The sequence below is a fragment of the Trematomus bernacchii genome, unplaced genomic scaffold (genome assembly GCF_902827165.1).
Source record: "Trematomus bernacchii unplaced genomic scaffold, fTreBer1.1, whole genome shotgun sequence".
Classification (NCBI taxonomy): Eukaryota; Metazoa; Chordata; class Actinopteri; order Perciformes; family Nototheniidae; genus Trematomus; species Trematomus bernacchii.
In genome coordinates, this window is record NW_022987645.1 from 145,728 (window position 1) to 173,545 (window position 27,818).

General features: G+C 43.4%; 1 protein-coding gene across 1 annotated transcript in view; it reads left to right on the forward strand.

The window, feature by feature from the left end:
• kifc3 (kinesin family member C3) overlaps window positions 1–27,146 on the forward strand; it is a 35,120-nt gene extending 7,974 nt beyond the window's left edge. Inside the window, 22 exon segments of the mRNA XM_034133860.1 lie at window positions 3,388–3,505; window positions 6,890–7,026; window positions 9,306–9,468; window positions 10,343–10,431; window positions 12,232–12,297; window positions 12,576–12,680; window positions 13,376–13,657; window positions 14,509–14,682; window positions 16,392–16,539; window positions 16,845–16,975; window positions 17,261–17,372; window positions 17,725–17,906; window positions 18,458–18,562; window positions 18,651–18,778; window positions 20,669–20,792; window positions 21,188–21,317; window positions 21,702–21,931; window positions 22,395–22,547; window positions 22,688–22,696; window positions 22,698–22,821; window positions 23,525–23,571; window positions 26,238–27,146. Coding sequence (XP_033989751.1) covers window positions 3,388–3,505; window positions 6,890–7,026; window positions 9,306–9,468; window positions 10,343–10,431; window positions 12,232–12,297; window positions 12,576–12,680; window positions 13,376–13,657; window positions 14,509–14,682; window positions 16,392–16,539; window positions 16,845–16,975; window positions 17,261–17,372; window positions 17,725–17,906; window positions 18,458–18,562; window positions 18,651–18,778; window positions 20,669–20,792; window positions 21,188–21,317; window positions 21,702–21,931; window positions 22,395–22,547; window positions 22,688–22,696; window positions 22,698–22,821; window positions 23,525–23,571; window positions 26,238–26,246 — 2,766 coding nt within the window. The 3' untranslated portion in view covers window positions 26,247–27,146.
• Window positions 27,147–27,818: the final 672 nt, after the last annotated feature.

The following is a 27,818-nucleotide window of genomic DNA, read 5'->3' on the forward strand; positions in this document are numbered from 1 at the left end:
GCTGAGGGTCTCTGAGGTTTAGATATCCGACAGCAGTTTCAACCTTCTCCTGCAGAACATGTCCTCTTAGCTTCAGAGCTGTAGCTGCTGATCACCTGTTGGACGCCTCTTGGGACCAAAGCTGGTCGTGGTAGACGGTTTGAGGCGGTACGGGGTGAAGTGATGCTTGTTTACGGACTGGAGGCACCACATGCCCAGACAGGACTGGAGGCACCACATGCCCAGACAGGACTGGAGGCACCACAGTGCCCAGACAGACAGGACTGGAGGCACCACGTGCCCAGACAGACAGGACTAGAGGCACCACATGCCCAGACAGACAGGACTGGAGGCACCACGTGCCCAGACAGGACTGGAGGCACCACATGCCCAGACAGACAGGACTGGAGGCACCACATGCCCAGACAGACAGGACTGGAGGCACCACATGCCCAGACAGGACTAGAGGCACCACATGCCCAGACAGACAGGACTGGAGGCACCACGTGCCCAGACAGGACTGGAGGCACCACGTGCCCAGACAGGACTGGAGGCACCACGTGCCCAGACAGGACTGGACGCACCACGTGCCCAGACAGGACTGGAGGCACCACATGCCCAGACAGACAGGACTAGAGGCACCACGTGCCCAGACAGGACTAGAGGCACCACGTGCCCAGACAGACAGGACTGGAGGCACCACGTGCCCAGACAGACAGGACTAGAGGCACCACGTGCCCAGACAGGACTGGACGCACCACGTGCCCAGACAGGACTAGAGGCACCACGTGCCCAGACAGACAGGACTGGAGGCACCACGTGCCCAGACAGGACTAGAGGCACCACGTGCCCAGACAGGACTGGAGGCACCACGTGCCCAGACAGACAGGACTAGAGGCACCACGTGCCCAGACAGACAGGACTGGAGGCACCACGTGCCCAGACAGGACTAGAGGCACCACGTGCCCAGACAGGACTGGAGGCACCACGTGCCCAGACAGACAGGACTAGAGGCACCACGTGCCCAGACAGACAGGACTGGAGGCACCACGTGCCCAGACAGACAGGACTGGAGGCACCACGTGCCCAGACAGACAGGACTAGAGGCACCACGTGCCCAGACAGACAGGACTAGAGGCACCACGTGCCCAGACAGACAGGACTGGAGGCACCACGTGCCCAGACAGACAGGACTGGAGGCACCACGTGCCCAGACAGACAGGACTAGAGGCACCACGTGCCCAGACAGACAGGACTGGAGGCACCATGTGCCCAGACAGACAGGACTGGAGGCACCACGTGCCCAGACAGACAGGACTAGAGGCCCCACGTGCCCGACAGACAGGACTAGAGGCACCACGGCTCCAGACAGACAGGAACTGAGGCACCAACATGCCCAGACAGGACTGGAGGCACCACATGCCCAGACAGACAGGTTGTCCTTAGTTTCATAGGCTTTGTAACCATTTTCAATAAATACAGACTTCTGAAGCTAGCAGTTAGAACGGTTTGGCCAATGAAAACCAGGAAGCAATTACAAGGGTGTTGCTTATTGGTGGCTAAAGCAGCTGAAGGATTGGGGCTTTCTGGAGCTGGTTCTTCTTGGTTGGCTGGAGCTATTTTATATCTATTTCAGAAATATTTTGGACTGTTTATTTCTAGTGTCTTAATTTCTCTCATTTCCTTGTTTTTTATGCTGCAACGCAAACATTTCCCAAATTGGGATCAATAAAGTACTTATCTCTCTATCTATCTATTAGGGCTGTACCCGAAAATCCGAATATTCGTTAGTTGGAGTACTATTCGGGTTTCAATTTCGTTATTCGTTTTTTCGTTTATTTTGGCAGCCGCAGTGCAGCGCAAACAATTTAATTTATTCAACGTAAGAGCTTGTGCCTCTTCGGGGGGTGCTAACACTTAACCATAAACTTTATCGTTTACTTTCTCCGTCTTTATATGTAGATATGACTTTTTCCGTTAATCTCCGTCAAGTTGTTTCCATAGCAACAACAACTTCCTGTCAACAGCGCTAACTCTCCTTCAAAATAGAAGCATGTCCATACAAAATAGGAAGCCAAGCCAAATTACACTTAAGACGTATACAACTGCAACAAAAGTAACAAACACCATGCGATATCCTTTTCAATTTCAAAGAACACAAATTGGGTTACATTAACAAATAACTATAAAACAACAATACTGTAGAATAACAAAATGAATGCCAGTGAAAAAACAAAATACACGTGTTGAAGCGGTTTGCTGCTGATTACATCCCCCCCCCCCCCCCCCCCGTGTGGGCCGAATATTCGCTGCTGATTACTACCGAATATCCGGAGCCCGAAAAATGGTATTCGGGACAGCCCGTCTGTCTGTCTGTCTGTCTGGCTGTCTGTCTGTCTGTCTGTCTGTCTGGCTGTCTGTCTGTCTGTCTGTCTGTCTGGCTGTCTGGCTGTCTGTCTGTCTGTCTGTCTGTCTGTCTGGCTGTCTGGCTGTCTGGCTGTCTGGCTGTCTGTCTGTCTGTCTGGCTGTCTGTCTGGCTCCGAATATTAGCGTCAGATAAATGTAATATAATGGTACTCTCCCCAGCTGATATACTCACAGCGGGACAGTCAATGTGAATGAATGGGTGATATCTCCAGTATCTGCTCTACCTTAATGGAGTTCTGCTTCTGATCATGGGGACATTTGGTCTCGACTTTCCTCCAATTAGAACGAGTCATAGTTGTTGAATTCCTGGTCGGTCACATGTCTGATGTACCGTTGCTTTCTGCAAAACGCTCGCTGTACCATCATTGGCAGACACCTCCAACATCTTGGTCAAATTACCATTAAATACCTGTTGATTTCTAGAGAGGCGTTCAGGGTCCAGGACTCATTCCTGCACCGCTCTATACATCCGTGGTTAACCTTCCTGAGACAAATCTGTAATTTCTGATTGTGGACTTCCAGACTTATGATTGGAGTTGAACACGTTTTCAAATGGACTTTAGTTTTACGAAAATCCCAGGTGAAATGCTCTTGTGTTTGTGTGTTACATGTAATGTTGACTTCATATAGGAGTAGACTTATTATTCGAGGAGTACTAAGTAAAAAAAGTCTTCACTGGTCTCTTGTTTTTGATTTGTCTTTTATTCTGAAAAACCCAGCTACCTGTCTTCCTGTGTGTGTGCTTTATTCTGAAAATCTTGAATTTGCACATGAAGAAAATCATAAAACATCTTCACTGGACTCTGTTTTCAATTCCTCTTTTAATCTGAAAACTCTGGTGTAACTCTCCTGTCTTCCTGTGTGTTTGTTTGTGTGTGTGTGTGTTTGTGTGTTTGTGTGTGTGTGTGTGTGTGTGTGTGTGTCTGTGTGTGTGTGGTGTGTGTGTGTGTGTGTGTGTGTGTGTGGTGTGTGTGTGTGCAGCCGGTGCCGCGGTCCTGCACTCTGCTCAGCCCGGCGGCCATGTTCAGCACCAGAAAGACCTGGGACCTCGGCCACGCCCCCTGCCTGGAGCTCTGGAAGAAAGACATCTCATTGGACGGTGAGTCAGATAGTGGGCGGGGCTTCACACAAACACCAGCATGGCTGCATTTTTGGCATGACAGGTGAGTGTGTGTGTGAGTGTGTGTGTGTGTGTGTGTGTGTAATGAATGGAGCTGCACAGGGAGAGGAAACCTGAGCTCCGGCACACAGGTGAGCAGAAAATATCACGTTTTCTTTTTTATTTGTTTATTATTTATGTGTCTGTTGTTGTTCGCTGTCAGTATGTTTTCCCAGCGGATTGTCTTTCGTCCCCGGAGACGATCAGGTTTAACATCCGAGGCTTTTCATTTCCTTCTCTGCGCTGAGAGGCTCTCTCTCTCACTCTGTAGACCTGTTTTAATAACCATTTCATGTCCCTTTCTCAAAACATTTTCTGTCTCAGTAATGTCTTTAGATTCTGGAGAAAAACAAACAAGGCATTTTCTGAATGTTTCCGGACACAATGATTAAAGGATTAGACGAGAAAAAAGCTGATTATCAGTATTTAAAATCCTCATTGGTTTTCTACTTTCCTCTATTGTTTACCTCTGTGAACTTTATAAAGACATTTTATTTTCTTGACCAAAAGAACTCAAAATATTCAGTTTGAAAATCATAGAAACCAGAACATTTTAACACATTTCTGAAGCTGGAAAATGAAATGATTAAGATTGAATTGATATAGACGACTTTTTATTTATTGCGTATTTAATTTGCTGGATTTATTAAAAACTGAGACACATAACATGTAAATTGACAATGTTTAAAGTTTATTAGTTAGTTTATTTTGTTCAATCGAAACTCGAGGTCAATAATTTAATAACACGTTTGAATAATGATTTAAATTCATATTATGAGTTAGTCAACAGTCTTTTTGCACCTTTGATCAATCCACCAAATGAAGCTTTTGTCTTTAATAACTGAACATCAAATCCTGTTTATTAATCTGAATAAAATACTTTTAAAAAACACTTAAAGCTGCAGGAAAAACACAGTTTAGATATTAGTGTTTGAATAAACCCCTTATGGTAAGAAGTGTGTTCGTTCGTTCGTTTTCAGCAGCGTCACTTTACTGTCGTCCAGAAAAAGCTAACACACGTCATTTTTTTATGCAAGTGTGTGTGTTTGTAATCCTGTTTTCTGGTCTATCAGTGTGTCGCCTCAGCTCAACATTCAGTGTGTGTGTATGTGTGTGTGTGTGTACTGTAAGTGTGTGTGTGTAAGTGTGTGTGTGAGAGGTAAGTCTGTGTAATGCTCAGATTTCTCTCACAGAGTGCAGATTGTTCTCAGGTTGATGAGATTTGGTGGGGCCTTGTAGAAAGTGTGTGACCCCCCCTATACACACACACACACACACACACACACACACACACACACACACACACACACACACACACACACACACACACACACACACTCACTCAGTTGTTATCACCTGTTGTCTGGTCGGGCTGGTTCTCATGGTGGTGATGCGTTCAGGTGAACTCGGGAACAACGTGTGTGTTTTTGTGTTCTCTTTTTTTTTACGTTGACCTCGTTATTCTCTGATCTTTACAAATCTGCTTACTCAGTAAATCTGCTCTCCTTAAGAGATTTACATTTCTCCATACATCAGGAGGTCTGTGCAACTCGCTGTTAAACAACTGTTTGTGTCATTTTATATAACGTCATTATTAAGATCGGTCGTACCACGTGACGTTAAAGGATTTATCTACATGGAAAAACACAAATCTCCTGAACAAGATTTGAATATGGATTTATGTGTTCACAGCATTCTCTGTTTTAGAGAACATTTAAATACATATGTTTGACATATTCTATTGTTTCCTGAATGATTTCTCTAGACGCTTCTCCTTTTCTTCAATGCTGCCGTTAGATTGCGTCAAAGCGCTGCACCTTATTTCTATATACGTACAACATATAGGACGAAGGATCCTCTTCCGTGCCAAACTTAATCGCATTCATTTTGATCAATAATTCATTGGTTTTGGTATAATAAATGAGGGCCAGCAATACTAGAATAACCTGCAATTGCAAAAAATGTATTTTGTAGACATGTATCCAAAGAATTTAGAAATGTTTTGAGATAAAAGAACGATGCATTATCCGCAGAAGGGGATCTATTGGCGCGTTTCCACTACAGCGCGGAGCACGGTTTAAGAGGGCTGTGACGTCAGTGGCCCGTCTTTGGTTGCGTTTCCACTTGGCCTAGTACCGGCCGGCGGGTCCTAATTCACAGTTTTTCTGGCCTCATAAAATCGTGGGTCTAGGGCCAGAGACAACGAGGCTGAGTATGCTAAACTAGAGAGAGAATCGCTGGCAAGGGGGCAACAACTACAACAAGATGGACATATTTGACCGTGATTTAATTGTAATACACGTTTCAAAATGATGCCGAAGTAACAACATACTGATACCGGTTAGTAAAAACCATGAATTAATGCTTTGACAAGTCTGCAGACAGACGGCAGGCGAAAAACCTTTTAAAATGCGTGTTTTCTAAATGGAGATTGGCTAAGCTAACGCAGTATATGCTCTGACCGTCCACACTCACAACAACGGCCTATACAGACATAAATAAAGCAGCGACTGTATTCACCATGACACAGGCAGTCTGTGGTTTGTACTTGTTTAACTTTTGTCTAGTTTCTGAACAGATATGAGGAGCTGTGAGCTCTGAGTGCTAACAGCTAACGGCTGTGTTGTTTTTTCTGGGGTTCTCATTGAAGATGACGTCACGGCTCCGCCTACACTGCGTTACTATAGATACTACCCCCAGTTCCTAAACTGTAATGGAAATGCGCCATAAAGTGAGCCAGTCCTAACGAGGCCTAGCCATACCGAGCGGGGCCGAGCGAGGCCGTGTAGTGGAAATGCGCCATTAGACAAAGTCAAAGTCAACTTTATTGTCAATCTTCCAGTTTGTGTGTGTAGAGAGATCGAAATACCGTTTCCCACAATCCCGAATATAAAAACAAATGTATATAAAAATATGTGTGCAAATATGTATATACACAGTCAAAGACACATTTGTACATGTGCACACATTAGTTACAAGCCGTTACAAGTGCGCCATGAAGATGTCTGCATTGTCTCTTGGCTCATCTCCAACTTTGCCTTTTTTCGTATTTTTTCACTATTATTAGTTTCATTGTGTCGCTCTGTTGGAGGAGCCTGGGACCTAAGCTTTTCATCGTCATAACTACACTGTAGCTATGCACGCATGACCAATAAAAGCCTTGAACCTTGAGCCTTGAACCTTGAACCTTGATTAAGACCTAAATAAAAACATAAGTCACTTCAATGTTCTGAGCATTATTGAGAGATTGTCCATAGCAGCGTAGTGTCTGCAGGTTGCTCACCGTCTCTCATGATCCTGATGTGAACCTCCTCTGTGTTGCAGCGAGCTCTCTGGACTTCCTGATGAGTGATGGTGAAGACGACGCCTCCTTCCTGTCTCTGCCCAGCCTCTCTCACCGCCCCTCTCTGAGCGCAGAGCTGAGCGAAACAAGCGCCCCTAGCCAGCAGCTGCTCATACAGGTACGCTACACATCCACTACTGTCATTACACTAAACATCCACTACAGTCATTACACTAAACATCCACTACTGTCATTACACTAAACATCCACTACTGTCATTACACTAAACATCCACTACTGTCATTACACTAAACATCCACTACTGTCATTACACTAAACATCCACTACTGTCATTACACTAAACATCCACTACAGTCATTACACTAAACATCCACTACTGTCATTACACTAAACATCCACTACTGTCATTACACTAACCATCCACTACTGTCATTTATCTGAACAGTAAATAATTGCAAGTCTCTTCAGTGTGCATGTCACAAAATGAGATGCATTGTGGGACATGTAGTTTATGGACAATAAACGTATTATATTCTTTCAGAGCTCTTACGGGCCACATCAAATACGGCCTTGAGTTTGACACCCCTGCTCGGCACTGAAACCAATATTTGACCTTTTTCAGTTGTGTTTTTATGTTAATATTAGACTTACACATTTACTCTTGCAACATAATGTTTTACCTGAGCGATTATGACATCAGAATGAACCAGAATTCACTCACCGATCACTTTATCAGGTACAACTTGCCGGTACTGGGTTGGACCCCCTCTTGCGTTATGGACGTCTGCACACCTTGATGTGGTTATTAGAGTTGCCTTTCTATGATCGGACATTTTTGAGAAAAAAAGTCAGAATTTTGAGGAAATGTGTCAGAATGTTGAGAACATTTGTCAGAATTGTTGTTATTTTAAGAAGTCAACATTCTGAGGTTTTCTGAAAATGCCAGAATTGAGAGATTTTATGAAAAATTCAGCATTTTAGAAAAAGTCAGAATTTGGCGAAAAAAGTAATTATGAGATTTAAAGAGTAAGACATTTGAGAAAAAGTCTGAATCTTTAGAAAAAGTCAGAATTTTAGATTTTGGAGACAAAAGTAATTATTCTGAGAAAAACAGTCAGAATCTTGAGATTTTTCTGAAAAGTCAGGATTTTGAGAAAATGAGTCAGAATTTTTAGATTTTTGAAAAAAATCAAATATCTGAGATGAAGCAGTCTGGCCTTTCTCATCTGACCTCTGGCATCAGAAAGGCTCCCAGAGAACTGGACCAGTCTCTGTAACCCCTAGAGATGGTTGTGTGTGAAAATCCCAGTAGATCAGAAATACTCAGATCGGCCCGTCCGGCACCAACAACCACACAACCAGTCACTTAAGTCCCCTTTCTTCCCCGTTCTGATGCTCCGTTTGAACTTCACCAGGTCCTCTTCACCATGCCTAAATGTATTGAGTTGCTGCCCTGTGATTGGCTGATTAGATATGTGTGTTAACGAACAGGTGTACCAGCGAGGGTCTGCTTTAATAACTAGCTATGCAAATACTCTGATATACATTTATTATGAAACATGCAGCTTCCTGGTCTAGAAAGAGTGTAACAGGAAAATAAAGTGCACGTTTGAAATGCACGTGACAGCTTATAGTTGTCTGTTTATTGTCGACGATTAAAAGAAAGTTGAAAACTGATGACTCACTGCTGACTCGGCACAAACTCTGTTTACACCTGGCCTCGGGTCCTCCCGTCGACCCGCTCGTCAACTCAGAGACTTCACTGTTGATCCACCCTGATGTTTTAGTTACTCTGCAAGTTATACACACACACACACACACACACACACACACACACACACACACACACACACACACACACACACACACACAGAGCTCTGTAACTCTAATTTCTCTAGACTTGAATGCACAAACCTGACGTCCTTGGTGACGGTCATAATGACATCAAAAGTGAAATACAAATCAGAAGTAAAAGGCAGACTAAGAGAAGGGCACATTGAGAGCATGTTGTAGTATCCTGAGGTCTAACCACTGCTTCTCTGTAACGAGCTGTGATCATGAATCGCTCCAGACTTCGTGGGTCTTGTTGCTGAAATGAATCTGAATCGTCTGCAAAGTCTGTTTCCTTTCTCCTCATGTCTGTCATTAAGTCTCTGTTGCTTCCTCTCTCATGGCTTCGTCCTCCATCTTTGTCCCGTCTCTCCTCGTCTGCAGAGGGTCACCTGGTGCTGGACTGCTGCCAACGTAAAGACATGAATCTGCCTTCCTCCTCTTCCTCTATCTGTACTCCTTTTCCATTATGTGTAGTCCTCCTCTTCTCGTCACTCACCCACAGATGTAGACGTGATTCATGCAGCTTCTTCCCATAGAAACAGCTCCTTAGTGCCACATGACATCACCACTAAATGATGTGTGTGTGTGTGTGTGTGTGTTCAGACTCTACAGGACAAAGTGTGTGAGTTTCAGGCTCGTCTTCGCTCTGAGGAAGTGTCTCGTCACCTCCTGCTCCAGCAGCTGCAGCAGCAGAGCGCTCAGGAGAAGACGAGCGTCCGAGAGCCGCCGGAGGAGCGACCGCAACCGCTGCAACCCCCGCCCAACGGTGAGACAGATGTTAGAGCTGTTACGGACACTCAGGATTTACAGATGTTGCGGACGGAAGAGAGTTTACAGACTAGACACGGCAGGGGAGCGACGTTGCAAACGTTGGAGATGCTGAAGACGTTGGGGCCTGATGAGAGACATCAGAGAGAGAGAGAGAGGTTGCAAGCATATTAGACATATTAGATGTTGCAGATCTTAGATATATGTTGCAGGGGTTGCATGCATTGTAGAAGTTGTAGGGGTTGCAGTCACGTTGAAGGCGTTGGATATCAGAGAGGTTGCACACATTAGACGTAGCTGTACAGATGAGAGATGTTGGAGATGTTAGATATGTTGCATACTTCCAAGATGTTAGATATGTTGCAGTCATTAGAAAGGAGACGTTGCAAGGTTTGGATTCGTTAGAGAGGTTGCAAATGTTGAAGGCGTTGGATGTGTTGCAGTTGTAACAGATGAGAGCTGTTGAAGACATTAGGTTAGGTTCATAAGAGACATTAGAGAAATAAGAGAGGGTGCAGACATTAGACGTAGCTGTACAGATGAGAGATGTTGGAGATGTTAGATATATTGCATACTTCAGAGATGTTAGATATATTGCATACTTCAGAGATGTTAGATATGTTGCATACTTCAGAGATGTAAGATGTGTTGCAGGGGTTGCAGTCATTATAAAGGAGACGTTGCAGGGGTGAGAGACGTTGGAGATGTATGAGATGTGCAGACCTTCTAATAAAACGAGAGGTTGCAGATAGATGGTCATGTCCGAGTCGTCAGATAAGTTCCAGACATTGTTGACGTTGGAGATCTTGCAGACAATAAAAAAATCTGTTAATCGTGTGTGTGTGTGTGTGTGTGTGTGTGTGTGTGTGTAGGTGTGAGGGTGTTGTCGTCTGGCGGAAAACCGTCAGATTGTTCCAGAAGTCCAGAAGAAGAGCAGCTCGTTACGCGGCTGCAAAGAAAGGTTCGTCTGCCGGTCGGAGCGAACAGGAACTCAGACTCTGACAACTCAGTGTCACTGAAGAGCATATTGTACTATAGCCACACAGAGGAACTAAGGCCTCTTCAAGTGGAGGTACCCCTACCCGAGGTAGAACCAAGCACAACCATCATTACTTTAATACGTCTAGTTTATGAAACAGATTGTTGTATACAAATATTTTACTGCAAAATCTTTTTTTTTGGTTAATGTTTGGAACTTTCCCATAACCGAAAATAGTGAAAATGTAGGCTCCTCTGAAGGGGGCCGTGTTGGCCTTATCCCGTGTATCTCTGGGAATAATTATCAGAATGTCACTAAAGTTGGACTGGATGTTCACAGAGAGGTAGACATACAGTAAAGCAAATATTATATCAATACCTTTTACCATCTTTGTGATATTAACACTTAAGCACACATGAATCATAGGCGGAAATGGAAAAGTAAATAAGAAATGCAAAAGGTATGTTTATTCCTTTCTGTCATTTTTAAACTAAAGAGTCCCACAAATGTAATTGATGTGTACCAGAGACCCTTATCTTCTCATAGAAGTAGTGTTTTGACTATCCACTTCACCCTATGCTAGTTTAATATACACACAACTTGACACTGAAATCAGACGAACAAATCGGGAGGATATTAACCGTGTGTCTGATCAGGCAACACGCGTGTGAGATCTGGAAACACAGAGCGCTAAACCGTCAACATGTTTCAAGCTAACGTTTAACAAATACCCCAGATAAAAAAATATTCATAACCTTAAATGAGTTTGTAAGTATTAAATGTGAGCTTAATTGAAACTAAGTCAATTAGACCATGCCTTCTTAGGAGATAGGAAGTTCATACCAGATCCTTCGCTCTGGTCAAATCAGCAACTCCTGCATGTCCTTAACATTTAAACTCTGAATATTCTCCTCTCATCCGTCCGTCTGCAGTTTGAAGCCCCAACATGTAGACTAAAGGTCAGACTGTCTTTGTCTTCTGTCTGGATTCTGTCTCTGTGCATTTCTGTCTCTGACGTGTTTCAGACTGATGGCGTGAAAGCACTCTGACAGATTCATCATATCGCTGATCGGCCTGTCAGCGCTCAGCTTTAATCAGTTCTGAGAAGTGACTGTGACCACACCGAGCCGCGCTGGAGAGGGGAGAGGAAAACAAACCGTCGATGTTGCATACCTCATTTTTGTTAAAAATAAAAATGATAATACATTTAATTTATGTAGCGCTTTTTGAGAGTCACTTTACAGAAATATGTTTTGCCCCAAACAAAGATGAAATGAGGAAAATATAATATAATAAAATCATTTTTAGAACAGAAAGCATTATGAACTGAGTTATGACGTGTTTAGGTTCACAATTTCAATACATGCTTAAAGTCAAATGTGTTTCTGCATGGACTAAAAAGCTGTTAGATTTGTGTAACTTTGCACATTTTTCTTATAAAAAGGGACTTTCTCGCCCCTTTTGAAAGATTTAAGAGAGAGAAGAGAGAGAAGAGCATCAACGCTGGAGTCAATCCTGTGACGGCGTGGTTGCGCTGCAACGCTCCTAACGAGTTATGTTAGCGTTGCTTTTATAGTTAAGAGTTATTTTTTGAACGTGTTGAAGTGTGTGTGTGTGGTGTGTGGTGTAGTGTGTGTAGTGTGTGTGTGTGGTAGTGTGTGTGGTGTGTGTGTGTGGGTGTGTGTGTGTGTGTGTGTGTGTGTGTGTGTGTGTGTGTGTGTGTGTGTGTGTGGTGTGTGTGTGTTGTGTGTGTGGGTGTGTGTGTCGGTGTGTGTGGTGCAGGTGGAGGAGCTGGAGGAGAAGCTGGTGGATCAGACGCAGGAGGTGGAGAGACTTCGCTCTGAGCTGGTGAGAGCCTGCTGCACCACATTCCTGAGGAACACACACACACACACACACACACACACACACACACACACACACACACACACACACACACACACACACACACACACAGAGAGACTGAGAGGTGCGTTCAGGTGTCACACCGCGGTGTAAGTAAGAAACTCTAACAGATGGAGAAGTCAACACATTGTTGTGTGCTGATTTGGAAACGTATAAAAAATGGATTGAGTTTGCAAAATAAACATTATTTAATTATATTATTTTCTCTGTGTTTCCTGTAGGGGGCGACGGACCTGGAGAAGCAGCTGGAGCTGCTGGTGGTCGAGAACCAGCGTCTGAAGCAGGAGCTCAACTCCTGCAGGAGCCCCCACTGCACCCACAGCCAGGTACTAATACACACTCTGTGTACTGCATATACATATACACAGAGAGTAGCCCCCACAGCCAGGTACTAATACACACTCTGTGTACTGCATATACATATACACAGAGAGCAGCCCCCACAGCCAGGTACTAATACACACTCTGTGTACTGCATATACATATACACAGAGAGCAGCCCCCACAGCCAGGTACTAATACACACTCTGTGTACTGCATATACATATACACAGAGAGCAGCCCCTACTGCACCCACAGCCAGGTACTAATACACACTCTGTGTACTGCATATACATATACATAGAGAGCAGCCCCCACAGCCAGGTACTAATACACACTCTGTGTACTGCATATACATATACACAGAGAGCAGCCCCCACAGCCAGGTACATTGTATACTTTATACATAAATAGAAACTTCATATATGTATACTTTATTTATGTAGACTTCATATACATGTACACGTATATCTGCATGCCCTCACAACCTGCTGCTAAAAAACAATCATTTCCAATATGGAATCCATAAGGTAAAGTGAAGTGTCCTCAGTGAAGTGTCCTCAGTGCAGTGTCCTCAGTGCAGTGTCCTCAGTGCAGTGTCCTCAGTGCAGTGTCCTCAGTGCATTGTCCTCAGTGCATTGTCCTCAGTGAAGTGTCCTCAGTGAAGTGTCCTCAGTGAAGCCCCCCCTCTGTGCTGCAGGATGCGGAGTCTCTGCGCAGGGAGGTGTCCCGCTGGGAGAGCCAGGCCCGGCAGAGGGAGCGCCGGCTGGCCGAGCTGGAGAGGGAGCTGCTGGAGAAAAGCTCCAGAGTGGAGAGCCTCCACCGGCAGCTGGAGGAATCGACCCGGCAGCTGGAGGAATCGACCCGGCTGCAGGAGGAGGCCAGGACGAGGCAGCAGGACGCCGAGCAGAAGCTCTGCGTCCGGCTGCAGGAGTGTGAGGAGGAGCTCTCCAGACAGGCAGCCTCGCCCCCCAGGGTCCAGGTGAGGAGAGCAGCACGTATCCAGCCGGACGATCTGCTCCACCAAACAAGCTTTAGGTCGTTGTTGTGATCCACTAGCTTTGTATCCATCTCTACCGGGAGGTCACCGGCACTTTCTCTGATCATTTGAAATGCTTTCATCTCGGAGCGCTCTGACGGCGGCATGCGCTCGGTTCTCATTGGAATCAATTGAAAAAATATGGTGTTTTAGAAAAAGGCTTAACCAGGATAAAACCTGACTGTGACTTAGTTTAAACTATATTCAAAGCATTGATAAACTAGAGACTAAACATAAATAAAACCTGGTATAATATGGCGTTAACACGGGGTTAAAAGTTAGACAGAGATAAACCAGAGAAAAACCAGGAGAACCAGGAAGTGGTGACGAGAGGCAAACTGTAGTTACACCAGCAGTAAACCAGTGTAAACCAGTGTAAACCAGTGTAAACCAGTGTAAACCAGTATAAACCAGTATAAACCAGTGCAAACCAGTATAAACCAGTGTAAACCAGTGTAAACCAGTGTAAACCAGTGTAAACCAGTGTAAACCAGTGTACACCAGTGTACACCAGTATAAACCAGTGTAAACCAGTGTACACTAGTGTAAACCAGTGTAAACCAGTGTAAACCAGTGTAAACCAGTATAAACCAGTGTAAACCAGTGTAAACCAGTGTACACCAGTGTACACCAGTATAAACCAGTGTAAACCAGTGTAAACCAGTATAAACCAGTGTAAACCAGTGTACACCAGTGTAAACCAGTGTAAACCAGTATAAACCAGTGTAAACCAGTGTACACCAGTGTAAACCAGTGTAAACCAGTATAAACCAGTATAATGCGCCCCCCGTCAGGTGGTGACGCAGACGGTGGAGGTTGAGTCTCCAGAGTCTCAGCGGGCGCTGCTGGAGCTGCAGAAGAAGAGCTTCGGGCTGCAGGAGCAGCTCGGCCTGCAGAGAGCGCTGCTGAGGGAGCTGGAGACACAGCTGCACCAATCACAGAGGACCTGCGCCCAGCTGCGCACACAGGTAACACACACACACACACAACCTGCACACAGGTAACACACAAACACACACAACCTGCACACAGGTAACACACAAACACACACAACCTGCACACAGGTAACACACCTGCACACACACACACCTGCACACAGGTAACACACCTGCACACAGGTAACACACCTGCACACACACACAACCTGCACACAGGTAACACACCTGCACACAGGTAACACACCTGCACACAGGTAACACACCTGCACACAGGTAACACACCCTGCACACACACACAACCTGCACACACACACAACCTGTACACACACACAACCTGCACACACACACAACCTGCACACACACACAACCTGCACACACACACAACCTGACACACACCAACCCTGTCAACACACACACAATCTGCACACACACACAACCTGCACAAGGTAACAACAACAAACTGCACACACACAAACCTGCAACACAACCGCACACACACAACCTGCACACAGGTAACACAACACAACCTGCAGGGTGTAGTTCTGACGGAGAGCACCAGAACACCGCTCCAGCACTTCACAAATGTCAGTACCCATAAGGAGCCGTACACATGCCACAGTTTCTGCGTGGCTGTGTCTTTAGTTGAAGGCCCAGTGGCATCTGTTCGTCTGTCACACTGATCAGTCAGTAACGCCATTGAAAAGAATAGGATACAGAACAGTACAAGTGCTTCTGGGTCTTTGTGTGTCATTCAAGCTCGCTAAGCTAACGGATACAAGGAGCTGTTTCTACGGGAAGGAATCCATTTAAATACATTATGTTATTTAGATACATTAAAGGGGACCTGTCATGCAAAATGCACTTTTGTACGTCTTTTCTACATGAATATGTGTCCCCGGTGTTCCAGGGAACTCACCAAGTGTCAGAAAACACAACCCTCTCTATTTTCCTCCATACCCAAATCTCTAAAAAAGGGGCTGCAACGGATCTGATAAAAACTGATCCAGATTTGAACACTGTCCTGACGTCAGGACGGTGGCGCTACGGCTAGTGGGCCAACTCCACCAATCAGGAGGAGACAGCCACGGCCATTGCCGTTCGAAAGCGCTGGAGACGCTGTAGTACATATGCCAGGCCTCTAGATGGTGCTGTTCTCACTGAATCAGCCCTTGCTAAAACAGGGGTAAAATAGTGCACATAGAGCGAAATGAGGCATGGCTAAAATGCATGATCCGTTTGGTATTTTGAAAACAGAAACGTATAAATATACCTTATATAGGTATGGTCCTACAATATATCATTTAAATATAGCATGATAGGTCCACTTTAAATGAACTATAAAATGAGCTATAAATAAAGTCAAACTAAAATAAAACATTTACATCTTTATAAATCTTGAATATAATGAAGTATTGATTAAATACATTTAAAACAGACTAACCCTCCTCTCTGACGCTGCAGATGATCTCTGATCACAAACGTCTCAGCGACTTCTTCTCCTGCGACGAGACGGTTTGCACACCGCCCAAGGTTGGCCCCGCCCCCTCCCTGTGACATCACCAGTGTTAGAGAGCTCTGTCAGATTATCTGAGATGTAAACCCAGTAAAGACTCCCAGAGTTCCCAGTAGTTCCACTAAACTCTAGATTAGCAGCTGATTAGAGATCAGATTTAGGCTTTTTCTGTGTTCCCTGCCCTCCTCCTAACCGAGGTGTGTGTGTGTGTGTGTGTGTGTGTCAGATCATGGTGTACGAGGGGGAGATGGAGCGAGCTCAGGGTCAGCTGGAGGTGGAGATGCAGAATCTGGAGGAGGAGAAGAACCGGGTCATCGAGGAGGCGTTCGTCCGGGCGGAGAGCGAGATGAAGGCGGTGCACGAGAACCTGGCCGGTCAGTGTGTGTGTCCGTGTTCTTCTCCGTTGTTTTGTTTTCACTCTTTCTGGGGTTGATGACAAATTATGTTTAAAGGGCTGCAACTAAACATTATATTTACTGTCCATTGATCAGTTTCTCAGTTAATCGTGTTGTTTTGTCAAATGTTTCCTTAAAGCCAAAAGACTTCCTCAAGTGTCTGCTTTTGTTTAAAAGTCAATTGTATTTGGTTTAGGGTTCAAGAAACCAGCTTGTGTCGTGTGTTAGTGTGTTAGTATGTGTGTCCTCACGGTGTGTGTGTCCTCACGGTGTGTGTGTTGCAGGGGTCCGGATGAACCTGCTGAGTCTGCATCCGGCCCTGAGGACCCTCACCTCGGACTACAACTGTCTGAAGAGGCAGGTGCAGGAGTTCCCCTTCATGCTGGAGAAGGCCATCAGCGAGGCCAAGCAGGAGGTGAGAGAGCGGGGAGACAACCGTCAAATCACATTTCAGGAAGAAGAACAAGACGTGTTTGCAGTCATGAACTGTTGCAGCATTTCTTTTTACATTTCTCGATTGTTTTCTGATATTTTTAATATATTTTGGAATTGTTCCTAACATTTTCAAACGGAGCAACTCTATCACAACACATACATTACATACATGATACATACATTTTAAATGACGGATGAAATGTTTTGAGGATGAGCAAGTCCTTTGAGTTGGAGCTTTGATCCTGAAGGCGCCCTGTGCTCTCAGATCTGTCAGGTGATCAGCGATGTGAGCGGCACCAACGAGGAGCTGCTGCGGAAATACAAGCGAGAAATGAACCTGAGGAAGAAGTGCCACAACGAGCTGGTGCGCCTCAAAGGTCGGACGCTTTGAAACTACTCATTACTTTCTGATTATTATTTGAATGCAAGTCAATTTGTTTCCATGTTCAGTTTGCACCTCTGTCTCTTTGCCTTTGTTTACGGTTTCCTATATATGTACATTTTACTTTTTATAAATTAGTTTTATATATACTACATCCGTTTTTCTTTTTCAAAATACGAAAACATGCTATTCTGGTCAATTGTCTAATTTCTCGTGAGAATTAATATATCTTATGAACAAGATCAGCGCCACAGTACTATATCTCTCTAGAAAAAACCCTGATGATGATTTTAAAAATTGCTGTTGCTGAGTTTTGTGTTAACGTTGCCCCGCTCTCCGTCTGCCAGGCAACATCCGGGTGTTCTGCCGCGTGCGTCCGGTCAGCCAGGACGAGCAGGACTCGGCCGACTCCAAGACCATGCTGAGCTTCGACTCCGAGGACGACGCCGTGCTCTACCTCTGCAACAAGGGCAAGACCATGACCTTCGACCTGGACAAGGTGTTCGCCCCGCACGCCACGCAGGAGGAGGTGAGAGAGGGGGTCATCATGATTTTATGTAAAGCGTCTTTGAGCATTAGGAAAAGCGTTATAAAAATCCCATGTAGTATTATTATTATTATTAATTTGATTATTTTTATCATGAGCTAACAGGTTAAACGTGGTTTTTCAGCCTCTTAATTATGGATTGGCTGATTTTTTGGACTGATTTTTCACATACTTTCCAGATATACTAAATATTATTATTTTTCACACTTTATTTTCATATATTTTTTATGGGTTTTTTACCTTTTTTTTGCAAAATTTTTGATATCTTTCAAACTTGCAAACGCTCCTTTTCATAACACTTTTGGACATTTTAATGGAGCTGGTCCGATTAATCAACTAACCACAAGACTATCAAGATATTTTGTATATTTTGTATTACTTTATGGAGATTTTTCATATTCTTTTCTGACATTTTCAATAAACTTTTTTCAAAATGTTTAGACGTTGGTACAGAGCTGTAATGATCAATCGACTAAACAATAATCCAACAATTATTAAACAGAATATATATCTCTTCTCTGATTGGTCCTCAGGTGTTCCAGGAGGTCCAATCTCTGGTCACTTCCTGCATCGACGGCTTCAACGTCTGCATCTTCGCCTACGGGCAGACGGGCTCGGGGAAGACGTTCACCATGGAGGTACCATCAGACGTTTCCACGGTAACATGTGGAGCCCCTCTTCTTCTTCTTCTGTGGTATGAAACATGTATCTGTGTGGTGTGTTCAGGGAGCGTTGGATAACCCGGGCATCAACCAGCGCGCTCTCCGCCTGCTGTTCTCCGAGGTGACGGACAAACTGGACTGGGACTACAAGATCTCCGTCAGCATGGTGGAGATCTACAACGAGATGCTGCGGTGAGGAAACCTCATGTTAATGTAGTCCAGATCTCAACGTTCACAAAGATCCTGAACCTGTCTGAAGGACTGGTTCCCCTCATCAATACTGGTTTCAAATCAATGGAACGAGCTCTAGAAATAAATACGGTTTAGCGGATTTATTTCTAGAGCTCGTCAAAAGTAAAAAGGCTTCAGTCTAACTTTTTTTAATATTTTCCAAAAAAATTTAATATATTTTTCTTGTAGTTTTTAGACATGTTTTCATTTACTTTTTGGAAACTTTACAGACATTTTTCGTCTCTTTTCTAAAAATGTGCTATGCTTAATTGACTTGATAGCACGAGTCGATCAACTGAGTTTTGGATAAATGTGTAAAGCGACGCAGCTAACATGCAGAATATTTCCACGTGACGATGCAAACACACAGAAACATGGAGTCTGTTGCTTGAAGCTGCAACGACATGAAGCACAATATATATGATTAAAAATAATAAAATCCTTAATAAATCCACAGCAGCACAAAGACTGAGATAAACCCAGATACACAGGAAAGCCTTGCCACTCACAGACCTCCACCAAGGACAAAACGAACATTTGAAACGTTAACAGAGTGAAATATAATCAGAGTATCCGCTTCAAAATATAACCTGATTGGTGAAGTTGTACAAACAGGTTAAAGAGGGAGCTGTGTGTTGTTTGTTTCTCTACAGATCAGAGCCGTTATGTAAAGCGGATCATATTAAAGTCATGTGTTGATCTCCAGATGTTGTGTAACAGAACATCTGGACGTAAACGGAGAACTCTGTGTCAGATTAACGAGGTCTGAGATTATCAGGCGGACCCTTAAACTCATCACTTCATACACAGTGTTCTCGTTTATAGTTCAAGCTACTTTGATTACCTAGAAGAGCACTGTATATATATTACATGTATTATTATTGTTATTAATACATGCAGTAAACTCACTATAGACTCATAAAGGTGACATTCGTCCTGATAATGTTACACTGTGAGCATCAAACTGTGGAAGTCTGCAGGAAGCTAGCTAACGTTAGCAGTTAGCAGCTAGCTGGTGAACAGAGGTCGATGCTTTCTGAAAGTTGCATTTACACAAAGACGTGACGCAATTTGCTGTACCATGTTCCAGGGTGTTGGCGGGGTGGGACCTCAGAAGTGTGGGGCTAACAGGGCAGTGGCTCAGTCAGCAGGGGCTTGGACTGTGAGCTGTACGGTCGCCGGTTCAAGTCCCCGACCAGACCTAAGTATGGAGTGTGGACTGCTACTTGGAGAGGTCCCAGTTCACCTCCTGCCCCTTCCCCCCTCGCTCCCATTGCTCCCCGGGCGCTGTACAATAGCTGCCCACTGCTCCTAGTACTAGACTCCTAGTACTAGACTCCTGGTTCTAGACTCCTGGTTCTAGACTCCTGGTACTAAGATGGGTTAAATGCAGAGAACACATTTCACTATGTGTACTGTGTACTCTGCATGTGTGACCATTAAAGAGGTAAACAAACTTGAGGGTACACCGATCATTTTTCAGTGATAATGCTCAATCGTGAACGACCAATCTGTGCTGAAATCTGCAGGAGAGCTCAGGCTCAGGTTATTTATTTGTACCCGTATTAGATTTAGTTTGCAGATAAAAGAAAAGGGATCCATTATGATATGATACACATTCTAAAACAACCAGCTAGCTCACGTTAGATGCAAGAGATTGACTGTTAGCAGTTAGCAGCCTGTAAACTAAGGTGCTATTGGTATACATTGTTGTGAATTCAGGCTCTGTTCAGTACACATTTGATAAGGTGTAAGGTGAATTATAACATTATTATGATATGTTCAAATGTAGTCTTATAAAATGTAAATGTCTGCCATCCTAACGCCTCCCCTCTGTTTGTCGTTGCTCAGGAACCTTCTGGGGGAAAACCCCTCTGATAAGTTGGACATTAAGTTGAACCCTGACGGCAGCGGACAGCTTTACGTCCCCGGACTCACCGAGTTCACCGTTCAGAGCCCGGAGGACATCAACCGGGTGAGCACTTCCTGTCCCTTTCAGAGTAAAACATTGACTTCCTGTCCCTTTCAGAGTAAAACACTTCCTGTCCCTTTCAGAGTAAAACACTTCCTGTCCCTTTCAGAGAAAAACACCTCCTGTCCCTTTCAGAGTAAAACACCTCTGGCCAGCTGCTGGTATCTGTGTGTGTGAGAGAGAAACTCCCTCTGGAGGGAACACAGGGATTTTAGCCTTTGCAGCCCATTTACATGCACTAACAACTATATAACACAATACAGGAGAAGAATAGAGCTTCTTAAAGTTTTTTGTTGTTGTTTTAAACAAATAAAATAGACTTTTAGATGACTTTGTGTCCTTTTAAGTTCAATTTGTGTGTGTGTGTGTGTGTGTGTGTGTGTGTGTGTGTGTGTTAGGTGTTTGAGCTGGGTCACATGAACAGAGCGACGGCCTGCACTAACCTGAACGAGCACAGCTCTCGTTCCCACGCTCTGCTCATCATCACCGTGACGGGATTCAACGTCGCTACTGGGAACCGCACTCAAGGTACACACACACACACTCACTCACTCACTCACTCACTCACTCACTCACTCACTCACTCACTCACTCACTCACTCACTCACTCACTCATACTTATGTATGTTTACGTTATTTACTACTTCTTTATACATTTAGATCACATTTTTGTTATATTTACTAACTTATTTATTTTATTAAATGAACTTTAATTTGGGACCCTTCAAAATAAAGCACATTTTGTGTCTGAGGTTCTGCCGAGTATTGTATATCGGATACATATAAAAAGTAAAGGTCCCAGTACAGAGCCTTGTGGTACCTCATACGTCACATGCTAACAGCGCTAATGGTCTCTAAACGACCGTTCTTTAACATCTGGGGGTGTGTGTGTGTGTGTGTGTCTCTCTTTAGGGAAGCTGAACCTGGTGGACCTGGCGGGCTCGGAGCGGATCGGGAAGTCAGGCGCTGAAGGCAGCCGCCTGCGAGAGGCACAGTGCATCAACAAGTCACTGTCGGCGCTCGGAGACGTCATCAACGCTCTGCGGGGGAAACACTCCCACGTCCCCTTCAGGAACTCCCGCCTCACCTACCTGCTGCAGGACTCTCTGAACGGGGACAGCAAGACCCTGATGATGGTGCAGGTGAGACCATCACTCAATTCAAGGCTTTATGTGCTCAGCAGCTACAGTGGAGATATGGCAATGAAACACTGAAGTCCTCCTCCAACATAGAACAGATAGAACAGATAAAATAGTGCAAGAGAATGTTTTGAGATGTGCAAGTAAATACAATTAAATAGAAATAGTGCAAGAAGAGTCTATATACAAGTAAGTGGAATATGATATATAGATACCTTATTTTCTAAATGCAAACAGATGAATGTTATGGATGTTGTTCACAGAGTTCAGGTGGTATGAAAGTGTCTCTGAGTCTGGTGGTTTTAGTCCTGATGCTGCAGACAGAACAGTTTGTTTCTGGGGTGACGGGGGTCTTTTGTAATCAATTAAATGAAAGGACCAGACCATGGTGTGTAGGCTGGAGAATAAGACCCTGAGTTAGTTTCTCTGTTATGTTTCCCTGACTATCTCCCTGTGGTGCGTTCAGGTGTCTCCGCTGCCCGGGAACGCGAGCGAGTCGGTCTGCTCGCTGAAGTTCGCTCAGCGCGTTCGCAGCGTGGAGTTCAGCGCCTCGTCTTCGTCCTCCAGGAAACACGAGAACTCGTCCACCTCTTCCTCGCCAACGCACGACAGCGTCGAGGTAACGGGGATTCACAGAGTTTACAGCGGACATCATTGTTATTTTTGTATTTTATTCTTATTTGAAGTTATTTTTGTATTTTGTATTTTATTATATAATTCTCTGTATTGTGCCCCCCCCCCCCCCCCCCCCCCCCCCAGCTGGACTCCCCCCCCGGTGACCCCCGTCCCTCTCCCCATCTCTCGGGCGAGCAGCGCTGGGTCCTCCCTCTCTTTCTCCTCCAGCTCCAGAACGCCCAGCTCCAGGAGGAGGTCCCAGTCCCAGCTGTCTGCAGGTACTAATACACACTATATATACTGTAAATACTGTACAAATACACACAGTAATACAGCTGTCCGCAGGTACTATTACACACAGTACACACTGTATATACTGTACAAATACAAACTATACACACAGCTGTCTGTAGGTACCATTACACACTGTATATACTGTACACATACACACTATACACACAGCTGTCTGCAGGTACTATTACACACTGTATATACTGTACAAATACACACTATACACACAGCTGTCTGCAGGTACTACATATACAGTGGAGGAAATAAGTATTTGATCCCTTGCAGATTTAGTAAGTTTGCCCACTTACAAAGAAATTAACAGTCTATAAAATACTTAATTTATATCTTATATAATTTACATTTCTGCATATTCTTTTTGATATTCTGTCTCTCATTAGTCAAATAAACCTACCATTAAAATGATAGACTGTTCATTTGTGGGTAAACTTACAGAATCAGCAAAGGATCAAATACTTATTTCCTCCACTGTATAAATGTATAAAAACACACTGCTGTCCACAGGTAGTACATATACATAAGCAGTACATTTAAAGTATAAATACACACTGGTATTCAGCGCTCTTCTCACCAGTTTTCTGGAGTTTTACCAAAGGCATTGTGGAAAATGTAGGAACCCTCCTTCCACTTCCTGTGTGTCCTCACGCTGTGTTGTGATTGGTTGGTTTGCAGACAGGCAGGTAGACAGAGCCAGCCCATTGGTTGGGGACGGTGGGCAGGTAGGTGGGGGTGAATGCTGATTGGTTGACAGCTTGGCATGGAAGCGCTCAGCATGGCATGGTGCCCCCCCCCCCCCCCCCTCAATAACCCTAAATAACCCCCCACACCGGTCACCTCAGAGCTGCTTCTGCCTGCAGGCTGCGTTCAGGGCCCACTGAGCCCACGCACTGATGTTTGCGTCGCCTGTTCCCCATCGTCTCCGAGGTCAAGTCACAAGGAAATTAAACTGGTGGTGCAGGAATGAGTCCTAAGACCAGGAAGTGAGTCAGCATTTCACCACTTCCTGTTCCCTCGTCTCAGAGCCAATGGTTTTTTTAACATGTTTTTGGAAAATATCTGAAATAAGGTCTGTGGTTGAGACACATTGAAGAGACGGATCACGTTTTGTTTTACGACATTAAATCCATCAGCAGTGACCCCACTGGTGATTTCTGAAGAGTTGACGTGTCTGAAAAACGATGGTTGTTACCAAGTGGCTGAATAGGACTACAGAAGTTGTGGAGGACGTTGTACGTCATTACGCCGAACACGTAAACACTCCTCTAAGTTTGTTTGCCCTGTTCTGCTTGAAAGCAAGTACCTGCCTCCTGCTAACTGTTCAAACTAACACTTCAACTCGTACCATTTAGAATCTGTGTGTTTGAATATGGATCTGAAGTTGGCGTGACGTTGACGTCGTGCTGCTGTACTCGGCTGTAGTTCCTTTATAGCATAACGTTAGCATTTAGCTTCTGGAGATTAGATTTATGATTTATAAAATTATAAAAGTAGGCTAGACATGTGGAGATTATCCGGCTGAACAAAACGTGCATTTATCAAACAGCTTTGTTTTCCACAGACCTTATTTCCAGCTCTTTTCCAAAATCCTATGGAGAAATCCCGTTGCTTTTTTGTCGAGGGAACCAGCAGCTTCCTTCAGGGTCGAACTACAAAAATACGTCATCCCTGCACCGCTCTATTAATCCTCACCTTGTTTAACGGAGCGGTCCAAGGCTAGGCTAATCACTTCCTGGACCTTTTTTAATAATAGTATTTAACCCTTGTACCTCACTTAAATTTTATTTTTTAAATAGTCCATATAGTTATATATTATATTATAACTTACCACCTTCAGAGTCTTATCATTACTAGAACATATTATTTTATTTTAACAATTTTAACCCCTTAAATGCCACTTTGTGTACATTAAACCACTTTTATTGTTTAATGTTTTTATTTAATTAATTTATTTATATTTTCTGAAACAAAATGCATCAAAAATCCATATGGTAAAGAATTGTAAAAAATTCAAATTTGAAGCCGGGACTCAAAATGCAGGGTTTTTATAAATTGGGATTTCAATGTTTACATTTGTGTCTGTATTCTGGATACACACTTTATTATAGGAGCTGACGTACACTAACAATACTCCTAACCCAACCCATGCCAAATGTTATGCTATATAACAAAGCTTAATTCAAAACATATAAATAATAATAAAAAGTCCTTAAAGTAAGGCAGAAGGCTTAAACCCTGGGCTTCTCCTTGTGACTTCAGAGCGATGGGGCGTTGTGGTTGAGTTGGTGTCCTTAAGTTGCTGAATATTTGTTATAAGTTAAAGGTTTCTGTAGCTTTAAGTGAAGGTGAATAATGAGCTGAATACATATCTGGATAAATGTTGGTTTATTTTGTTACATTAACACTGTGATGGGGCTGCTGTCTGATGGTCTGGTTTTCTTTCTGTAAATATTTGCTGGGTGACTAAGGAAAACAGTTTGTATCATATTTAGTCAACTTTATTTCAAGAATACACATTTTAAAAAGTAGATGAGAAGCTTCTTGACAGGTCTGATGGACTGGTTTTCTATCACTAAGATAAGAATTATAATTCATAAAAATGTTAAATTATATTGTGTTTTTCACTCTGAAAGGGACCAATAAATGTTCATCTTATTTGATAAATATCCAGACATTTAGCAACGTTTTGGTTGACTTAATATGATTTGAAAAAACAAGAATGAAAAGTCAAAATAAAAAGTTACTGAGGAAATTAACCCTGTAAGTTATTATTTGATGAGGTTGACGAAATATGATACAAACTATTGTGAACTAAGACTTCAGGTGGAAACGTAACTTGATGTGATCGGGCTGCTGTCTGATGTTCTGGTTTTCTTTCACTTTTAGGCAAGTTTTGGCTAGCTAATAAAATCAGTTGTCTTCAGTTGGTTTTTATCAAAATTAGTCAACCTTATCCAACATTCTGGACAGATTCTTTTTTAAATATCCCAGACTTTTAGGAAAGTTTTAGGTGAAAAACGGTTGTTAGTTTTTATTAACTTTAACTTTTAAAAACGAATGAAAACTACGACTTAAAAGGTAAAAGTAACACTCTCATTCATTAATTGATTAAGAAACAGGATTAGACTAAATACGATTACAAACTAATGAAAACCAAAAGTAACTGAAAAAATCCTGTGTTTCAATAAAGGTTTATCTTAACTTTAACTAACACAAGTGGTCATTTTTGTGTAACAATTATGAAAACAGTGAGTTAAATAAAATGTCAGTTATAAGTTGATTAAGAAGGTTGACTAATTATGATTAAAAACTAAGACTTGAGGTGGAAGAGTAACTCAGAAAACGATACGTGTGGGGCTGCTGTCTGATGGTCTGGTTTCCTCCGCAGGACGACTGAAGATGACGGCGTGAGGAACCCGGCGGCGGTGCTTTTTGACGCTCGGTGATTTCCCCCCTTCAGCCACGGGAGGAAGGAGCAAAGACTGCTGGGAACTTTACGGATTCATCTCAACATGGCCGACAGTCTGCGTGTCTTCTTGCTGTGTTGATGAACTTCTCAAAGCTCCCGCGCTCCTCCCCTCTGGACTGATTCTCTGATATTCCCCGACAGTATACGCTTTCCAATCACAGTATTTCTTTTATCGTTTCTTTGTAAAGTTGCACTTTAAACTTTGAGATTATTTTCTAGCCCACAGTTCCAGATGTGGTTCATAATATATGCATAAAATGGTTATATTTATGTTTTGACTCGCTTTAATCTTATTTTATTTAGGGATTTTTTTAACCCTTCTTTGATTGCAGATGCGGACCCCGTGAAAAGGGTTCATTTAAACATTTTGAGATGAAAACTCTGACTTGTATCTGAGATTTCTTTTATCTCAGGATATATAAATGAACCTTGTTTCAACACGTATTAATCGCCTTCCGTTTTCTAACGAAGGCTGTCTTTGGGTCCTTTATCCAATCAGGGTGCTCCACTCGTTTTTTACTTTTCATGCTAACGAGGCTTCCTAAAGCTTGCCGAACAAAAAGTAAAATCTTGACTTTGTTTCCCGTTACGCTCCTGCTGCCGTCACCTCTGTTAGAAACCAACTGTAGGGAACCCCAGGTGACCTTTGACCTTTGGACAGGTGTGCAGCTGGTAGTTAGCCGTAGTCGTAGTGAACAGGAAATGCTTGAAGGCGCTGAACTGCTTCTGTGTCGTTGTTCTGATGGACATGTCTGCTTGCTTTGTCTCTACATCTCTACACTGTTGTTTTTGTATTCCCTTTTTAAATAAACGAACATCCAAAACAAACGTCTCAGTCGACCCTTTTCCTAAAGAGAGAGTTCTGGAAACAAGTCAAAGGTTTTTTTAGACGCTGTCATAAAAAGTCCTGGTCGAGCATTCATTGATTAAGAAACAGGACTTAAAGGAAAAGGTAACTGAGAAAATGATATATTAATAATAATAATATTCCTATCCTCTTTCACACCTGACTCAATAAAGGTTTATCTTAACTTCAATCAACTAACACTTGACTCAAAGTCTGGTCATTTTTGTGCAACAATTATGAAAACAGTGAGTTACTGCGAAAATCAACCATGTCAGTTATAATTGATATTGAGCTATTCCCTTTTTAAATAAACGAACACCCAAAACAAACGTCTCAGTCGACCCATTTCCTAAAGAGAGAGTTCTGGAAACAAGTCAAAGGTTTTTTTAGACGCCGTCGTAAAAAGTCCTGGTAAGGTATGTCCTAAAAAAGTAAGGTGATAAAAGTTATTGTATAGTATTTTGTGCAATACAATTATATGTCAATGTAAATACTGCTATGTTTTCTTAAAATAGTTTTCTATCTGTGTTTTACTTTTATGTATGCACCATGACATCAAGTCAAATTCCTCGTACGTGGTAATCTACCTGGTGATAAAGAATCTGATTCTGAAACTGTTAATGACAGTAAAATGAAGATGCTGCCCCCTGCTG